Source organism: Aythya marila, assembly GCF_965140915.1.
Source record: "Aythya marila genome assembly, chromosome: 1".
Classification (NCBI taxonomy): Eukaryota; Metazoa; Chordata; class Aves; order Anseriformes; family Anatidae; genus Aythya; species Aythya marila.
Window position 1 is genome coordinate 165,182,886 of NC_139042.1, and position 13,615 is coordinate 165,196,500.

Consider the following 13,615-nt stretch of genomic DNA (forward strand, 5'->3'; position numbering starts at 1 on the left):
CGTATATTGATGACATTTACTTTTTGATTGAAAGCATCTGTGAGCTGATAGGTTACAATATAATAGTCTGGATCTTCTCCTTTGGGAAATTCAGTCCACTCCATCAAAACTACTCTATCAGGCTTTTTCACTTGGTCACAGTCTAGACTCTCTGAGTCCTGCAACAGAAATATGCATGAGCGCAACTTAACAGATAATGAAAAAACAAACAAACAAACAACAACAACAAAAAACTTTTAATTACTTTATTGTCTGTATTAACTACTTTTACCTAAAATTTGTCAGCTAGTTTTAGATTTTATATGGACCAATATTACCAGCCCTACTATGTGACACAGAAGGGCTTCATGATTTTTACACACTTTGTGGCTACAGGTGATATTTTCATTCTGTCTTCTGAGGTGGCCAAACCATGTCAGCTGGGACCCAAACACGTTCTACTAGAAAGAAAGAAATCTATCATCATTTTAGGAACAAGGCTAGAGAGTGCACTTTCAATGTCCATGTTTCAATCACAGTTAATTGTCAGTTGGGAGTAGGAGGCCTCAGCCCTACTCTCATGTTCCACAGTCAAGAATGTAGTTTAGTGGCATCACTTTCACAACTGCCATACATCACAGAAAAAGAAAAAAAAAAAAAAAAAACATACAAGGGGTAATAAAATAATTCATCCTACACCTCCTTACCTATCCAATTTAGACATGGCAATACAAATTTCTGAATCACACCTCTAAAATTAACAGAAATTTGGTTGGGCATGTGATGCCAATCCCTACCACATAATAATTATTTAAACATTGTAGTCTTTTCTGTCTTTTAAGTCCTTTTAAGTTCCATTTTCATTTTCTTTATGAATTTGGAAGACAAATAAACACCATCACTTAGCAATGAACTCAAAATGTAGTCAAAAAAAAAAAAAAAAACACACGCTGTGGGAAAAAAAAATAATAAAAAAGCAGAGGATCTTAATGTTCAGTTCATACTTTTTAAAGTATAAAATTTATAAAATTTATAGAGTGTTTAGCCTCTATAAACTTTATAAGCCCCTTATAAAAGGATACATACTACTTCATGGAAGCCCCTGAAGTGACATACTAGACTAATACTGATGGCATACATAAAAGTGCTTAAACATAATAGATGTTTCCAGGAAAAGTAACAGGCTGTTAATTGTTGGATGCATAGCTGGCTTCCATTCCTCTAAAATAATCTGGTCAAGACAATGCAATCCAAAGGGCAGGAAAATCTGCTTTTAAAGTTAATAAAAGAAATGTGCGATTGCCAATAATTGACTTAAGAGATTTTTAATAATTTTCCACTATTGGGATTATTGTATGCCATTTTTTATTACACATACATATTGCTAGACCTAAAACTAACAAAATCTGCAAGTGTACAGTGCATTTTCAGATTTATCAAATAAGATGAGAGGATTAAGAATGCCCCTTTTTCTTGACAACACCTTGCCAGGTGTTGCCAGGTCCCCGTGCAAAGAATGCAGAAATACAAATAAAATAAAATAAAATAAAATAATAATAATAATAATAAAGATCTTAAGTTGACCACAAAGAGCTAAGGTTCAAATCTGTATTCAAATCTATATTTAGGCTAGCTGCATACTAGCTAAACAGGTGTCTTCCTAAGCAAATATCCATCAACCTGTTCTGTAGACCGTTTCTTGACAAATGACTAAAGTAAACTTTTGTGTCTGAAAAAGAGGCACAAGGGGAAATATAAAAGAGGTCTATAAAATCTCAAGTAGTCAGAAGTGAGAAAGGATTGCCTTTTAGTTGTCTCTTTCAGTACAAGAAGTGTGAAAGACCAAACGTAGCTGGTAGGGTCCAGATCCAAATCAAACAAGGCAACTTCATAGGATAGCGTATTTGTAGATCTCCTTGCCAAAGTCTAAAACAAGTACTAAATGCTTGTATGAGCTTCAGAGGAGGCTGGAGTAGTTAATACAAGAGAACTACGCTAAAGCTCAGTAAATGCACTGAAACTACATCCATCTCAGGAAATCTTTAAGCTACAAATAGTGGGAAAGTAACACAGTACAGGTCACTCTCATATTATGCTGTTCTTACAGTCCTTGCCAAAGACCCGCTTTTCATTGCTGCTGGAGAGTTGATACCAAGCTAACTGAAGCTTTGATTTCACCCCATATTACCATCCTTAAGAGGCTGGCATTCTCAACTTCTCCTCTTGAAACTTCCTCAGTTGCTGTGGATCACAGACTGCTGCATTATGGACTCCACTAAAAACACCTCTTCTTGAGCTCAAAACTGGCCAGCAAAAATGGAGTATCTGGATACTCTAGAGGAACATACCATGAGGCTAAGTACAGTACAGGCATCTCACCACCCCAAATACACTGCTCTCTTCCCTAAAGTAATGAGTGGTATTCATATGAGAAGCTGACAGAACTTCAAAATCACTTTTGCCACAAAACACAGTAATCTAAATGTAAGAGAAAGATTACATACACAAAACCTAAACATAGATAAACATGAATAAAACTACTGCAAAATGTACTACAGAGGGAAGCAGAAATATAGTAATGTGGTCCTTACATACACAGTTCTTATATTAATGTTTCTTAAAGCAGTAGCCAGAGCATAACCCTGTGTACCAGAACTATCCTGAATTTCCAGCATCTTAGTGTCCAAAAGCACCATGAGTTAGTTGAGGACTTGAAGATGCTGGGACCTGTTACTTCTTCTGGGGATCAATATTATGCCAGAAGCAGCAGACAACAGAGCAGATTAAGGCTTCCAAAAGAGCTTCCAACAAATTGGGAAGAAAGTAGACTGGGAATATTCAGCAACAATAAATGAGAGCTCCCTGCAACTGTCAGAATGACAAGAAAGCAATCCAAATCAACATTCAATTAGTTACCTTCAAAAAAAGAAAATAGTTTTCTTACTTGAAATACATATTTTAACAAAAGCAGGAGAAAAATTACTTGATCCATAAAGAAATCATATAGTCCCAGTGTCTAATTTGTGTTCCAATCACAACAGCTTCAAAACAACATGAGAAAACTAACATGCATTTATACTGCACATAGGTGTAACTGCAGCCAATGGTGTGCCCTAGATTTGTTTCTACACTCTGGCCCTGCCTCTTCTTCCATGCCCTGATGCAAAGCCTACTGCAATCAGCAAAAGGGTTTCCTTTAACATTAGTAAATTCCAGGTGGGCCTGTTGTTTTATCAGTAAAAAATCCCTGAGTCAAATATGTCTTTTTCTTTTTTCTTTCTTTTTTCTTTTTTTTTTTTTTTTGCTACTTTTTTTTTTTTTTAAACTACTGATTTCAATCCATTTAAACCCATAGAAGCCCTTACACTTTCTTCAAAAGAAACTATTATCGATAGTACCTATTTCTAACAAGTTGTCCCTCTGACAGCACCCAAAATAAGCCCCTAAGTCCTAGAACCATTTTCAATGGAAGTACCAAGCAGCCCTGCACAACCCTCTAGCAGTACATTCCTAGGATGTTCAAGAAGAATTAATATAAACATTATACATTCATGACAACTTCTGTTAAATCTGTTCATCAAAAGACAGGTGTACACTAATATTTCCTGGGGAATTGCATGAGCACTTACGAAATTCCCTATGGAAAACCACAAATCCTACTTTTGAGAAACACAGAAGCAGAGCTCACAGATCTGCTACCTCCCACATAACCTACCTGTTTATTAGAGGACGTCTTAAATTTCGGCTCAGGAACGCACAACTGAGAGAAATCCGTGAAACATCAAAAAGACATAGGCAGGAGAGGCAAATCAGCGGGATGTCACTGCTCCCCCCCGCCTCAGCCGGTCAATTTTTCGGGTCATTTTACCGCGCCCGTTGCCTCAGGCGGGAGGGGAGCGCATCCGCCGGTGCCCCTGGGAAGGACAAGCAGCCTCGGCTGGCCCTGCCGCCGCGCCGGCTGCCTTCTTCTCCGTCCCATCTCTCCCCCACACACACACCTGATGCCGACCATTCCTGCCCTCGGCAGGAATGTGGAGCCGAGAAGTCCCCCGGGGCTCTCTTCACGCCGCTCCCCGCGGCGGGGTGGCGGTTGCCCGCCCGCCCCTGCCCCGCTCCCCGCTCTGCGGCTCTGCTGCCCCGGCCTCCAGCCGGGCGCTCATCCTTTGTCATTCCTGTCATGGTTCCGTTATCCGCTGTCCTGGAACACGGACCCTTCTTAAATTCGCCACCAGCAGGCGTTCTTCAACTCTCCTTCTGTGCTACAGCAGTGTTTGGGGATTTGTAAATAAGCACCTGCAAGGTGTGATGCTTGCTCACGCCAGTTCTGGCTTTCATTTGCTTTGAGAAGATACTTCCCAGCTCAGTATTATAAAGTTTCAGAGTACATCTGTGGAAAGTATTAGTAACAAATACAATCAAAACAACTATTACTAATTCCTGAGTTTTATCTTTTCAGCTGGCTGGGCTCTAACAATTTTAACTTCTAGGTGGTACTTGAAAAGGGTTAAATCAGACAACTTAGAAACAAAGTTGCTCTCAGAACCCACACATTTCTCCTCAATATAACACTGGCTTCCTACATCATCCTGACTGGAAAACACAGATGCAGATTTCTCCAGAGGAGAGCTAGACATCGAAACCTTGTCACTGTTGTACTCTGTAAAGATCCTAATTGAGCTCCATGGGGCAGAATTTCTTTTCTCCATACCAAGTTGTTGACCTCTGTACTGAGATCCTGAGTGAAGATATCAAAGCAAGCATCTGAAAATGTAAATATACAGCAGAAGGCCCAATAGACAGGAGTACATAACATCAGGACCACTGCTTTATTTTCAAAAAGCTACTAAGCAAGGACAGCTCAGACAAAAACTGGATGGTGAAAGCTCTTGATCAAATCTGAAGCAGTGAATTCAGAGGCAAACCACTCAGTATAGATCTCAGTGCCCTAACCTTCCCCAAATTAACCTTTTTAATAGAAAACTAGCTCTCTGTCCTTTGAAATTAAATTAATTTAATAAGCTGATAAAAATGTTTATAAACTATTTCCAGACAAAGTAGTCATAGAATACACAAAAATTAGTGCCATTGTGAGTTTGGACCATAAAAAAAATGAGTAATGACCATCATATTTTTTACTGTGTACTTTTTAGGTGGTATAATGGTACAATATATTCTTTTTCTTGAGATAGCATCTTGTTCTTCAGTGGGCTGCTCTTCATTTTTCCTAAAACCTATGTGCAACTGAAATTTGAATTGTGAAATAAGGAATAAAATTTTTGATTGGAGCTTTATTTAGAACTTCTAGTAAAAAAGGCAGGCTGAATCACACCAAAATAAATAAATAAATAAATAAATGTATATAATAATAATAATAATAACAATAACTTTTTATGTAACCCAGGTTCAGAAAAGGTCACAGTAATTCAGAAGTGGCTGCAAAGAAACCCCTTGTCTCCAAACATTGAGTCAGTCTGAGACACACACACATAGAGAGCATGCATGGGCATAACACTTGAATGCTGCTTCAGCTATGAATGCCACAAGGAAGCTGCTGCACACTCAGCTGTTTTACAAAGCAGACATACTGAGCTATTTTCCAGAGCACTTTTGTAATCACCAAGCACATGAGGAGGCTTTATTAATGTGGTGATTTTCAGACAACAGTAAGAGTACTCTCTTTTTTTAAACTTACTAAATCAAGTATGTGGCACATTCCACCTTAATCAAATGAACACTCCCCAAAATGTAAATATTTTCCTTTTATTCAGCATTTCTAGTGATTAAGTTTTACCATCATTAACTATTGGTTTTCCCCAGAACACAGTATCAGTACAGATCAGATGCTTCCTATGTTCCTCCTGTTTTTCATACAAAAACTACTTGAGAACTTCCATGATTATATGTTCCAGTTCATTTATGTTTTGTCCCACATACATCTGTGGGATTTTACCATAGGACATAAACCTGTGAATGATTACATCGGCAGCATAACCTCAAACTAATTTCTGGAAAAGGATTTGATGGGACAGAACTTGAAAAATTCAGTGTGAGTCGGTGTTTCCCACTGTCAGATTGTAGTTACCAATCAGAGTTTCTCTGATTTATTTGGCACTAATTTTTTACACAAAGGCTAACCTCTAGATCTGTACATTGGTCTTGTCTTTTAAATTCTTATAAAAAGAAAGAAGGGAGAGAGGTGGAAAAAGCTGCACAGAATTGATGCCCAATAAAAAAAAAAATCCAGCAGTATAGAAGGTCAAGAGAAAAAAAAATGGAATTGTGTTAGACAGAACTAAGTGCAAAAGGAAGGGGAGGAGATTCTCACTTGTAGCAGCATTTTGTGACTGCTTAAGCATTTGTTTTTCTGGAGTGGTTTCTTGTAAATGCCTCCATCTTTTACTGAATTATTTTGTTTGTAACTCTTTTTAAACAATATATTTCAGGCATGATCCTGCTCTCAAAAGAAACTATCTATAAAGACCTCAGTGCTTTTTCATCACTGGTACACAGATGTAATTAGAAAGATGCCTGCAATGTGGAGAAGTAATAACTCATGTAAATGCATTGTTTTACTTTCATTTTTAGTACACAGATATCTACATTCTAGGTCTTTTATTTTATTAATGAAATCAATAAATGACTTAAACACAGTATTAGAAGTTGTGCTTTTAATTCTAATTTTTTAGTTGGGCAAAAATGAACGAGCTGATAATAAGACAATAGTATTATAAAAAAACACATTACAAATAATGTGTCAAAAGTCTTACTGTTTAGTAGAAGCGTATTCTCTTACAATTTGGTTCTAAGTGTTGAGAACATTTATCTAAATACCTAAAAAAGACTGCATAGTTTAATGGTAAACACTTTACATGGTGTAATTCCATTTCTAAGCACAAATAGTACAGAACCACAAAAACCTAGGGAAGAAGGAAGGTTTCAAGCAGCTACAGAGGGGAGCAACGACATGGCACACCAGGACAGCAGAGTAAGGCATATGGTAGGTCACGCACAAAGCTTCTCTCAGTTACTTGTGTTTTCTGGTGGAAGTGTGGGAGTCAAAGAAAGGCATGCATTCCCAGACTTTCTCTTAGGGAGTAGAAATTGTTCAAGTCTTAGTTTCTGAAGGGGTAGAAGGGAGGGAACTCTGTGGATATTAAAGTTCTTTTAGTCAATAATAAACTAATTAATTTTGGTATTTCACAAGCTTAGATTTGAGTTGGATCAGCTGTCAAAACCAGTTCACAAGATACTTGCACAAACCAGGTTATGTGTAATTCCTGGGTGGGGAAGATTGAAGCAGGAATGCAGAGTTGGAGATGGGGAAACCTAAACAACCATGGAACTGTATCTATACTTATATAAGTTACAGACTGAGAAGGTATTTGGAGCAGAACAGTCCTACCACACTGCAGGCTCATGAAAACCTGATATCCATTCTGAAGGCTGCAATGGTTAATTCATGTACGTATAATATACCACATAATACTAATTTCATCATGGAGATGGTATGGGTGGAGATCTGTCTAGAAAATGATTAATGAGTTTTAATAGACATTCATTCTCTGTCTAGGCCAAATAGAATCTGAATTCTATTTGAAGTATGAATTTGAAGTTTAGCTGTAAAATGAATCTTAGACTCAGTTCAGCTCCACCAAACACATAAATAATTTTTTGTATGGTTCAGGAAGGCCCAGTTACTACTGATTGTAGTACTTAAAAAAAAAAAGGCTAAGTGACGCATGATATCATGGATTTAATTTTAAGTTTGCCTGTTTTTAATTCCAGGTTAATCTAAGGTTCTGCATTATCATCAGTGACAAAGGTAAATTAAACACATCAACACTGACTTGTTAACATATACATGATTCTGCAAAATAATGTTTATTAATTTCTCTTTAATTACAAATACAGTTCTAAATCTTACAAAAGCATATTGTTTACAAAAAGCAGAGCTGTTCAATCAAAACACTGTAAGTGTTCAGTCACCATGTGTAATAGTGCTATCTTGCAGGAGCTTTCTGAAGTCATTTTTCAAATGCTAAATTCATTAAGAAGTTTGGGGCCAAAATCTCTTGAAGTAAATGTAGAATTCCTATCTCCATGTTAATGAATCAAGAGATCCTAGAGATATATTTTTCTTTGAATAGTTGTCCTTTTATTTTGCTGTACAAGTACTCAAACTTTATAGCTATGACAATTATTTAATTTCCATTTCTGGCCTGTGTGGAAATTTTCTGTACACAAATTCCAACAATAATGTCAAAGAACGTTTTGGTTCTAGGCCCTTGTATATATTCTTGAAATATCTGCCATGCGAGTCATAAAAAAGTGCAAATAAAGCATATACTTTCTCAAAAAAAGTACTTTGTCTTGATCACTAGGTGGTAACTATTTCTTTATAATAGCTAAATATTTTAAATAATACAATGGATTTTTCTTTCATTCTTAAACCAAGTCACTATTTTTAAGGAGATGGCTGTGTAGAGGAGAGTCTTCTTAGTAAAGACAAATTTCAGTGTGTATACTATTTTTCTTAATAAGCAATCAAATTGTACACAGCAAAAGTTTCAAGATTTTTCACAAAAACTATCAAAAGAGCTTTAGTTTTTTTTTTTTTTAATTTTATATTGTTTATTTTTCTTTGTATAAAACAATGTAATAATCTAACATTTTGTAATTAAATGATGACAGTCTGCAATAAACACTGTCCCCCAAAGAGTTGTCAGAGTTTTAAACAAACATTTTAATTCTGACGTAATTTATGTGTTCAGTATCATACCGACCCCACTGGGTCAGTGGCAAAACTCTCACAGTCATCATTTAAGCCTAGTTTGGTAACTTTATAAAGCAAAAAATCTTCTAAAAACAAGCTGAAAATTGTATCCTCAGTTTTTAAGATACGATTACATAGTATGCTTAATACAAGTGAGAGAACATATTCAGCTTAAGGTGCTGAATCATGGAGATTTGCAACCTGATTGAACACTCATAGCTCAGCTAGGCCCTTCAAAGCATATTTTACATGGATTTTTTTTCCTGTGTAGAAAAATTGTGAAACCTAGATTCAGTCAATAGCCCAAATCTCTGTATATATATATATATATATATATATATATATATATATATATAAGTATATATATTTATTAAAATATACTGAACACAAAATTTCAAACAGTCAAAGGAAGAAACTAATTTTGAATAGTTTAAATGTTCAGTCCCCCCCCTTTTTTTTTATAAATATATGCATACATAGAATCTTATTCTACAACTAGTAGACAGCCAATTTCTTATTTGTGAAAACTGAAAAGTGGATATAAAATGGAACCTTTCACATCAGAAACGGCTTTTAGATATTTGTAAAACAGGCACAAATGCCTGAACTTTTCAGCCTTTGCCTAGTCATGTTTCGTGCTTAAAATATATATCAAAATTAAAAAAATGTCAAAGGTTTAAGGACATTCTTCTTCTTCTATACAATCAGGAGATACATGTACTTACAGTCCACAGTCATGGTGTTTCTCTATGACTTCCAGTTTAAGCAGAGTCCAGTCACTGACTACTGCTTAATGGACAAAAGATAGACCTTTCAGCAAGATAAAAAATGTTTCAATTGGACTGATTTATTTTTTTTTAAGAAATTCAGTCATTCTCAAAACCACAATATGCATCTTTTCTATTTAAACATTAATTCCAATGATGAAAATTCCTCAAATGAAATTTTCTAACAAAAAGGAAAAGAACCACTCATAAATTCCAAGTTTTGACAGGGAGCCATAAGCCCAAATTTTAAAATACTGGAAACATAGACATCAACAACTCATTGGAAAGCCATTTAAAAGTAAATGATGATTAAATTACACCTTGCTAAAAAGGATTTCTCTCTATACATGTACATGCCAATATTTAAAAAGGAAATATCTGAACAACAACATAATGTCTACTAAATTTGAAAAGTTACATTATAAAACATAATTGGTGTCTTTTTTTTTTTCTTTCTTTTTTTTTTTTTTTTTTTTTTTTTTTTTCTGCAGAGTAGTATAACCATCCAAGGTGAAAAAATAGTGTGGTGAAATGAAACACATTTCAGTTCTTCAGATAAAATCATATCCATGCAATGCTCAGTTCCATTGGCATGAACATTCTATAGGTTCTTGAATGACATACATAATTTCAGTGCCATTTCCTGCACAGTGTAGTGGCACAGTCAGATTACGTGTTCCATTTTCTCGACAACATTTACAGAATCTTAAATGGCTATCAATATTGACATTGAAAATTGTTGCGGACGGGCATTTTCCATCACAAGAAGCCACATTTATCTATGAGTAAATAAAAAACTGTAGTTAGACATCTCAGGTTTTGTTTTCCAGATTTCAAACTTCTTTCTGATTAAAATCCATTTTTATACTTGAAAAGAACTCTGGTTTTAGAAGTTATCTTCTAAAATTCATTCATTCCAAACGGAGATACATTTTTTAAATAAAGCATTTTTGTTGTATTCTGTCTTAACATTGAGCAATACTTTGTGCTGTGGATACCAAAATTGTATCCCTAGTTTACAAATGAATAATTTCAAAGCAGCAAAACAAAATTCATGCCTGTTTCATGTTCACTGCTGAAAAGTTACATTCTAAGCAAAACAAAGCATAGTCTGTCATTCTTTTTGAAAGTTCAAGAGGAGAAGTATATCAGTGCTAAAGCTTTTCCTTTCTCACTCATACTGCTCACAACTAAGAGCCCAACAATATTAGATATGTCGTCACTGTAACAAATATATTTGCAAAGTAGATTTAGTATCAAACAGCAAGGGGAGAAACAGGCTATAAAATTATTTGTTCTGTAGACTTCATCCGAGCTAGTCTTTCACTATTATATTACGTGAAGTCTTCTTAGGTAATATTGTAAGAGAAAACAAATTAGTATTTTTTAATTAAAACTTCAAACTACATTGATATAGCAGGAAATTGGAAGGAGGCCATATTAGACCTAGTTTTTTTTTTTGTTTGCTTGTTTTGTTGTTGTTGTTTTTTCATGGTAGTGTTTCAATCTGATTTCTTATTCAAGCGAAGCCTGTGAAAGGTACAGTGATCCACACCCTATAAACAGTGTCTAAACAAATTAGATCAAAAGGTTAATCTTAAGACTTTCATGAAATTTGACAGGGAAAAAATCATATATATTATAACAATATATATACATTATATATAAAATACATAATATGTATATATATTCTATATATAATTTTATATATTTATATATATATATAAGATCTTGTCCAAATCATTAATAATCTCAGTTAATAATTAATTAAATGTAATCATGCTCAGCCATATCAGAAGTTTGACAGCATTAATCTGCTCAAAGAACACAGATGTAGCTCCAAACCAGCAACAGCCACAGCAGATACTGCCATTTGATAGGCCAAAGTCTTGCAATGAAATAAGGTCCCAGGTGTTTTTGTGGTAGGGGAACTGGAAGGGGATGGATCTGAGCTAGCAGCAATAAATTAAATGGGAAAGAAGATGCTGTGGAAAGGGGCTTGTAAGATGGATGGAAGTGAGATAGGGCTTCTTTCTAGACAATGTTTATTAGAAGGTGATTAAAGGTAGAAGGAAAGATAAAGAACCTACATGTATGGTAGCAAGTCAGAAGAAGCAAGGCTTAATTACTTGTGTCATTTATGGAATGACTCAGTGAACATTCTCATTGTCCTTCCCTGAACCCTCTCTAGTTCTACAGCAATGTAGGGAGACCATAATTGCAGAGGACTCTTTTTTTGCACCATTATTGGACTCTTTTATTGCACCATTGGCTCATAAGAGACACTAGAATGAGTTTGTTGCCATTCCCTGTCCTATTCACTAAATGTTGCAGGAGCAAGGTCCTTTTCAGCTACTTTAAAAACCTATGAGTTTTGACTACATCTTTCTTTTTAATATTATTTGCTTTAGTCAACACTATGTATTTGTTCTGTCATATTGGTGTCCCCTAACCTGGCTTGCTAAAGTAACTGTGAAGGTATCTACAATCTTCTCTGCTCTTAACTATGGCAAAAAATTTTAATTTCATCTACAGACGTATACTCCCTCATTACCTACATTTTTTCTAAAACTAAATAAATACACCACACACGCTTATTCCTCCAGTTAAACCTTAGGTATGTCACTGTTGTACTTCTGACAGGTTGGAAATTAACCTGCCCATCTTTCAATCTGTGATGCTGTTTCACATCTTCCCTTATGACTAGTTCTTCAGCAGAATCTTATCAGAGCCATTACAGAAGGCTCAAGATATGGTGTCAATTGCTTCTCTTTTAAGTGCTACATGAGAAGCCCATTTGCTCCTCAGACATATCCTGGGTTTTATAGATGGGGCTACATCAAAGCTGAGAAATAAGATACATGAAGCAGACTCATAAATAAATGGGATCATGAATTTATGATATAGAGACAGGCTGTGTGGAGGAGAGGACACACAGAGTAAAGGTCTTCAAGGAGAAATATAGCAGTGTTTCCATCACATCCTAAGTGGAAGCATTTCTACTCTTGAAGAGTGGGATGTTATTTCATGGTGAAGAGTTCAGTGCCTTTGTTAGTTATAAGCAATTATGGTGTGTACTTTTCATTTGAAGACAGATGTTTTTCCAGGTAGGAGGACTCAGTCTTTCAGCGATAGGAACAGCTAACTATTCCATTTACGAGTAGAATAACATTCCTGGGGTCAAAGGTCTGCTTTTGAGAAGATAGCAGCATTTTTTGTTGCTTGTTGATAGGCATAACCCATTTCTAAATACTTGGATTGGTATGCCATAGGCCCAGCATAAAACATGAGTTTTTTTTATGCTTACCGGGGTTTGACTTATACAGTCATTTTTTCTTATAGTTGTCCTTATTGTCATTTTCTGGCAAATTCTTTCTTCCTTTTTACCTGATAAAATACAAAAAGAAGGCATATTGAATCAATATACTTTTTGCATGACATTTTTCTTAATAAAATGTTAATTTATTAAAATAAATTCAATGATTACACATTAGCTTCATTAATGTACACAATGAAACTATTACTTTTATAATTATTATTTTTTTTTAGAAAAAAACTCATATATTAATAAATAATTTCAGGAATTATTGATTTTTTTAGCTGGCACATATGAGGCATCAACCTGTGCATTAATCTATAGAGATTTTATAAATACAAAAATATTAATGTGGTTTAAAATTGCCCATATGGCAAGATAAGCATAATACCAGTAACCAAGAGAAAGATCAAGTAATTTTGAATAGTGATAGAATTAATTCTCTTTTTAATGGGAATATGAAAAGTATGATTTTTTTTTTCCTGCATTTTAGAAGATATTCAAAACTTGACATTTGAAAAGATAAAGCTGTGAATGTGATTACAACTTTGATGCTACTATGACTGCTTAGAATTTAAATAGAATAATATCCAATATTTTTCTGACAAAGAGGTCCTTGAATGAAGCTTTGAAAGAGAAAGATGCATATATTTCCTAAATACGGTGCAGCTTTTACCATCCAGAACTGAACCTGGTCAGCATATAGATCTAGGATTATGGAAATACTGCATTTTATCAGTATGGTCTGGGAGATATTGATAGGAGAGCTTTTATTTGAAA

General features: G+C 35.0%; 2 protein-coding genes across 10 annotated transcripts in view; both read right to left on the bottom strand.

Moving 5' to 3' along the window:
* Positions 1-4,038, bottom strand: part of PTPRQ (protein tyrosine phosphatase receptor type Q) — a 136,446-nt gene extending 132,408 nt beyond the window's left edge. For 7 of the 9 annotated variants that reach the window (XM_082778174.1, XM_082778173.1, XM_082778172.1 and 4 more), the window contains exons 1-2: positions 2,924-3,005; positions 21-158 (exon numbers count right to left, since the gene is read on the bottom strand). In XM_082778174.1, the coding sequence (XP_082634300.1) occupies positions 21-158; positions 2,924-2,971 (186 nt within the window). In that variant the 5' untranslated portion in view covers positions 2,972-3,005. Of the gene's footprint in view, positions 1-20; positions 159-2,167; positions 2,307-2,923; positions 3,006-3,977 lie in introns of those variants that run through there. The other 2 variants (XM_082778171.1, XM_082778168.1) reach the window with 2 other exon arrangements.
* A 5,181-nt stretch (positions 4,039-9,219) lies between these two features.
* Positions 9,220-13,615, bottom strand: part of OTOGL (otogelin like) — a 97,739-nt gene continuing 93,343 nt past the window's right edge. Inside the window, 2 exon segments of the mRNA XM_082752582.1 lie at positions 9,220-10,298; positions 12,827-12,906. Coding sequence (XP_082608708.1) covers positions 10,098-10,298; positions 12,827-12,906 — 281 coding nt within the window. The 3' untranslated portion in view covers positions 9,220-10,097.